The sequence below is a fragment of the Pristis pectinata genome, chromosome 22 (genome assembly GCF_009764475.1).
Source record: "Pristis pectinata isolate sPriPec2 chromosome 22, sPriPec2.1.pri, whole genome shotgun sequence".
In the NCBI taxonomy this organism is placed as follows: Eukaryota; Metazoa; Chordata; class Chondrichthyes; order Rhinopristiformes; family Pristidae; genus Pristis; species Pristis pectinata.
This window is the reverse complement of record NC_067426.1, coordinates 33,149,763-33,155,934: the sequence shown is the minus strand read 5'-3', so window position 1 is coordinate 33,155,934 and position 6,172 is coordinate 33,149,763. Positions and strand designations below refer to the sequence as shown.

Genomic DNA, 6,172 nt, shown 5'->3' with positions numbered 1-6,172 from the left:
GGGGGGGTACCCTGTGCTTTGGCACGGAGGCTGGGACCCTAGGCCCTACCAACCTCAGCTACTTCCTCACAAGGTAAAAGAGGTTGGGGATGTTTGCACAATGTTCAATTCTATTCACAACTCCCAGAAAATGCTTGTCTGTAGCAAGACCTGGATTCATTCAGGCAAGACACATATGCACCTCAGAAGTATGCCCCAGTGCACTTTAGGAAAATGCTGAGGCCTTAGAAGGTTTAGGGGGAAAATGGTTGCAGGGTTAATTTGAGTTACATTACAGACTAGAGAAATTGGGACTGTTGTTGTGAGAACAGCGAAGGTTGTTAAATATTTTGTTGGAGAATGTGGATAGACAGCATTTCCATTGTCAGAGAGATCTGCAGCTCCCAGCGCCCACCCCCCCCCCCCCCCCCCCAACCCCACCATGAGCAATGATGATCTGGGATTCACTGATGTAAAAGGGGATGGGAGCAGATTAAACTGTAGTCTTGAAATACGAATCAGAGAAGGCAAAACATGCACGGCTGTGCGGGAAGAGCCCAGAATGGAAGGGACAGGATCTTACCCGTGCAAGGGGACGAATGGTCCCCTGCCTGACCCCAGGCGAAACTCATTCACCCCGGACACTTCCCACAGCGGCCGCGCTTTGACTGACACACACAAGAAATGCTGGAGGAACTCAGCAGGTCAGGCCTGATGCAGTGCTGCTGCCCGACCCACGGACTCCCTCCAGCATTTCGTGCGTTGCTCCAGATTCCCAGCGTCTGCAAAACCGCCGGGGTCCGCACTTTGATTGACAGCGCCTTGTGACGTAAACCGCAAGCGGGAGCTGTTCCCACCTCCTGTGGGCGGGCTGTCCGTGTGATTGGCAGCCAGGCCTCTGCTCCGTTTGCTTCACTTGGTTTGCATGAAGCGTCACTTCACGTCGTGTTTCTTGGTCCCTCTGCGCGGAATTGACAAAGGACATCAAACTGTGTGTGGGGTTGGGGAAGGAATTATGTAGGGTGGAGGCGGTGTAGAGTATGTGGACTCTTGATTGAAGTGGATATTAGCTAATCAGAATGCGCGGTGTTCATAATTGACAGTCAACGTAACGAATTAGAAGGCAGAATATATATGATTGACGGTTAATCTGACCTATACGGTACGCCAGTGCGAAAGTGACAGGGGTGGGCGGTGATATGAACAACATAACGCTGAATTGACAGTTGATTGACGAATTGTAATACGGGATCAAATTGATTGACATGAGGAATATCCTATGGGCGCTCTAATGTTGCACAGCGGGCTGTGACGCGGGCCATGGGCGGGCTCAGACCAAGTCGGACGACGGTTAGTGCGCGTGGTGAGACGACGAGCGCGGACCGAGGAGACATGGCGGCTGATAAATACCTACCCGAGCTGATGGCCGAGAGGGACAGCCTGGACCCCTCCTTCGTGCACGGCTCTCGGCTGCTGTCGGCAGGTGGGTCGGCTGCCCGCGGGAGGAAGCGAGGATGAGGGAGGCGGTGGTGCGGAACGGGTGTTCCGACCCACAGGGCCTGCCGTGTAGGCCCCAAGCCTGCGGACTTCCTCCGCCCGGTGCGCGGACTTTCCCTGCTCCCGGCAGCAAGGCCGGGGCTCCGGTTGGAGCATCTGGACTGCAGCGCGCCGCTTGGCGGGGGCGGGGGCGGGGGCAGGTGCGGCTGGGGAAAGGAGGGCGGGCGGCTCGGCGGAGAACAAAGGGTGCAGCACGTGTGGGCCGGCGGGGTGGGGGGAGGGGAGTCTGGCGGCGGAACCCCACCCCTCCCGCCGGGACACCCCCCTCCCCTCCTCTCCCTCCTCTTGCCCCCTCCCGCCCGCCAGGACACCTCTCCCCCGCCTCCCTTCCCCCGCCCGCCGGGACTTCCCCGCCTCCCTTCCCCCGCCCGCCGGGACTCCCCCGCCTCTTCCCCCCCCCCCCGCCCGGACCCCTCTTTCCGCCTCTTTCCCCCCCCCCCGCCCGGACCCCTCTTTCCGCCTCTTTCCCCCCCCCCCGCCCGCCCGGACCCCTCTTTCCGCCTCTTTCCCCCCCCCCCCCCGCCCGCCCGGACCCCTCTTTCCGCCTCTTTTCCCCCCCCCCGCCCGCCCGGACCCCTCTTTCCGCCTCTTTCCACCCCCCCGCCCGCCCGGACCCCTCTTTCCGCCTCTTTCCCCCCCCCCCCCGCCCGCCCGGACCCCTCTTTCCCCCCCCCCCGCCCGCCCGCCCGGACCCCTCTTTCCGCCTCTTTTCCCCCCCCCCGCCCGCCCGGACCCCTCTTTCCACCCCCCCGCCCGCCCGGACCCCTCTTTCCGCCTCTTTCCCCCCCCCCCCGCCCGCCCGGACCCCTCTTTCCGCCTCTTTCCCCCCCCCGCCCGGACCCCTCTTTCCGCCTCTTTCCCCCCCCCCCCCGCCCGCCCGGACCCCTCTTTCCCCCTCTTCCCCCCCCCCCCGCCCGGACCCCTCTTTCTCCCTCTTTCTCCCTCTTTCTCCCTCTTTCTCCCTCTTTCTCCCTCTTTCTCCCTCTTTCTCCCCCTTTCTCCCCCTTTCTCCCCCCGCCCGCCCGGACCCCTCTTTCTTCCCCCGCCCGGACCGCCTCTGACGCCGCCGGTGCCTGCCACGGTGAGAGTCCTCCCGCCGGGCGGGCGGGGCCTGTGTTCTTCCCGCCTTTGGGCGGAGGTAGAGTGGGCCCCGGCCTCTGCTGGCGGGTGTCACCAGCAGCGCCTGGGTCTCCGGTCAACCCACCAACGTCCTTCAGCTTGATTTGGAACTCCGCAGATTTTTTTTAAACATTTTGAGCCGATGCTCACTTTCTGTGTTGTAGTCAGATCATTAAGATAGGGACGGAGGAACTTGATTCAAGCGCAGTCACCTCGCAGGATAATTATTGCATGGAAGGACGCCGTTCGGCCGGTCCAATCTAGTCCTTACCGGCTTTACGCAAATGCAATCCCATTAGTCCCACTCACTTGCCCTTTTCGCCAAAGCCTTGCATACTCTTTCCTTTCAGGTGCATTAGATGGTCCATATCCTCATTTTTAAACCCGTACAGCAAAATGAGCAAAAATCGTTTATAGTTTAGAGTTGATCGGTTGACTTCTTGTTTTGCCCAAGTTAGGTTTTGGGGATTTTTCCTGTTTAAAATTGAATAACAAAAATGAGCCACTTTGTTCCGTGCCTTTCGTAGCCAGTGAAGTGTATCACTATTATAGCAATGATGACAAGTGCCAATGAAATTATTTGAGGGATAAATATTGGCCAAGATATCTAGAGGGACTTTAAAACTGCAGTGAATTATTTTACATTTTGCTTTTGAGAGCATGCAGAGTGTTCATTTAACCTCAGTAGTACATTGTTATGAATTCTAGTCTTGGGTGGAATTTGAACTCTCAAATTTTATTTGGATAATAATGCTCCCACTGAGCTAAGGCTGGCATGATATTTATTGCATATTAAAAAAAATGGAAAATACTGGACGAACTCAGCAGGTCAAACAGCATCTGCGGAGAGATAAACAATGTTTTGGGTTGATCATCTTTCATTTAAGGGGGAAATGGATTGCAAACTTCATAAAATCAAGTGGTGTTAAAGAAATAAGGTGCAGATTGCATAAGATCAGGATACTGAATGTCCTGAGTAGAATGGACGTAGGGAAGATGTCTCCATAGTAGGAGTCTAGGATTTGAGGGCACAGCCTCAGAACAAAGGGACATCCCATTAAAACTGAGATGAAACATTTCTTCAGCCAGAGGGTGGTGAATCTGTGCAATTCGTTGTCATAGATGGCTGTGGAGGCCAAGTTACTGTGTGTATTTTAAGGCAGAGATTGATGGGTTCTTGATTGGTTATGGAGAGAAGGTGGAAGAATGATGTTCAAAACGAAATAGCTGTGATTGAATGGCAGAGGAGATTCAATGGGCCGAATCACCTATATAGGTGATATATTATCAGGAATATTGTATTATCTGAAGCAACCTAAGAGTATGCTTAGAGAAAATAATGGTCAAAGTGGTTGAGACTTAAGAAAAAAAAATCAAGTGATGGCAACTTTGATAATTTCTGCAATTCTGTGGGGGTTGCATTTGTCTTGCAGAATGAACTTAACCAACTGAGAGTCATCTTGACTTCTAATTGTTGGAAATGGCATGTACTGTCTGGTTCCTTGCATTGTAGCTAGTTTAAATGTGGTGTTAATAGTTGAGTCCTTCAACCTGTGGCTAGGCTGCCAAGCTGAATCCTGACCTTTCTGACAGTGGTATGAAGTCAGTCAAGTTTATTGTCATGTGCACCAGTACATATATGCACAGGTGCAATGAAAAACTTTTGCAGCAGCATCACAGACACACAGCATTCACATGAAAAATATAAACAAATTACACACAATTTTACAAGAAAGAACATGATTAGAACAAAAAAAACAAAGTACATTTTAGTGCAAAGTGGTCATAATGTTGCTAAACTGTAGTTTAATTGGTTGGTTCAAGAACTAAATGGTCGAGGGGAAGTAGCTGTTCTTGAACCTGGTAGTGTAGGACTTCAGGCTTCTGTACCTCCTGCCTGATGGTAGCTGTGCAAAGGTGGCATAGCTCCAATGGTGGGGGATCTTTGGATGTTGCTGACTTGAGACAGTGGCTCCTGTAGATACTACCAGTAGTGGTGAGGGATGTGCCTGTGATGTATTGGGCTGAGTCACTACTCTCTGCTGCTTCTTGCGTTCCTGTGCATTTGAATTGCTGTACCAGGCCATGATGCAACCAGTCAGGATACTTTCAACAGTACATCTGTAGAAGTTTGTTAGTGTTCAGTGATTAGCTTAACCTCCTAAGAAAGTAAAGACGCTGGCATGCTTTCCTTGTGACTGTATCTATATGCTGGGCCCAGGACAAGTCATTTGATATGTTAACTCCAAGGGATTTAAAGCTGACTTGTATGTTGATCCAACAATGAAAGCTACTGATTGCAAAACTTAAAAGTGCAAATAAAAACCACAGTGATGTCATTAAAGTATGTTGCTCCCTTTGCCCAACATTTGGGGGCTGCTAAATAGGTTACTGTTCAAAATTGTTATTAATTTGAAGGTTTTATGATGGAAGGCAGGTGGCACTAGTGGCTTCAAAAATCCCACTGACTTCCTAGTAAGTTCCCTGCTGTTATTTTCTCTCACCCACCTGAAGATTTATTCACTCTGCCAAATTACCTCGGCTTCTACTACCTGGGCTCTGCCTCATTATGTAATTCTTTTTGTTTTATTGCTATAATTTAATCATTTCTTAGCTTCCCCTTAAATAGTAACTTTTCCCTCTTTTTCTCTGGCTTTGTTCCACGTTCTGATGAAAGTTGGCAGACTGAAAGTTAACCGTCAAGCATAGATGCTGCTTGACATGCATTATTTTTCACTTTAGTTGTTGTCATTTTTGTTAGGCATCTCCAAATGTCAAACAAGCTTTATGGTAACCACCTTGCTGGTTAAATGCTAATGCTCTCACAGCTTTACGGTGATTATTAGACAGCAGTTCCAAGAGCCACATAATAAGCCATGAATGCAGAGCAGATTATTACTGTGCTTCAGTCTCTTCTACATGTGGAATGCTATGAAAGTTATACACTGCAGGGGCATAAGTTGTGAAGAGAGTATTCAGATCAGTTTGGCAACTGCTGTCACTGAGAGTAAACCCTGATTTATCAGGTGCCAGAACTTGTGACTGACACTTGCACTTTATGGGTGTACTGTTCCCTTCACCTAAGTACTTTCATTTAATGCATACAAATACATAGATTTAAGGCCATAAATGACACATCTTAAGCTGAACTTGGATGCTGAAAATCCACCTCCACTATCCAATAAATCATCCACACTGTCCTTTTGCAATGAAGCCTCATAACAGCGGGGCACCCAGGAGGAAGAAGTCTCAAGACTGAATAACAAGCAATATGCTAGAGGAGCTCAGTGGGTCAAGCAGCATCTTTGGGGGTGGAAAGGATTTGATACAGGGTTTTGAATGGAAATGTTGATGATTCCTTTCACCACCCCACTACGGATGCTGCGCAATCTGCTGAGTTCCTCCAGCAGATAGTTTGTTACTGCCATCTCTTGTGTCTCCTTGAGACTGAAGTTCCTCAGATGCAAACCTCAAAATTTACTTCAATTTGTTTACCCAATCTGTTGGAATTGGCTGT

The 6,172-nt window shown here is 50.5% G+C and overlaps 1 protein-coding gene across 5 annotated transcripts in view; it reads left to right on the top strand.

Annotated features, from left to right (window-relative positions):
* The first annotated feature begins 1,284 nt into the window (after positions 1-1,284).
* The window catches only part of LOC127581597 (KH domain-containing, RNA-binding, signal transduction-associated protein 2-like), a 46,137-nt gene continuing 41,249 nt past the window's right edge, over positions 1,285-6,172 (top strand). For all 5 annotated transcript variants that reach the window (XR_007957974.1, XR_007957975.1, XR_007957973.1 and 2 more), the window contains exon 1: positions 1,285-1,462. Coding sequence is in view for 2 of the 5 variants with exons in the window: in XM_052036092.1 (XP_051892052.1) it covers positions 1,300-1,462 (163 nt within the window). In the remaining 3 variants the exon portion in view is untranslated. The remainder of the gene's footprint in view (positions 1,463-6,172) is intronic.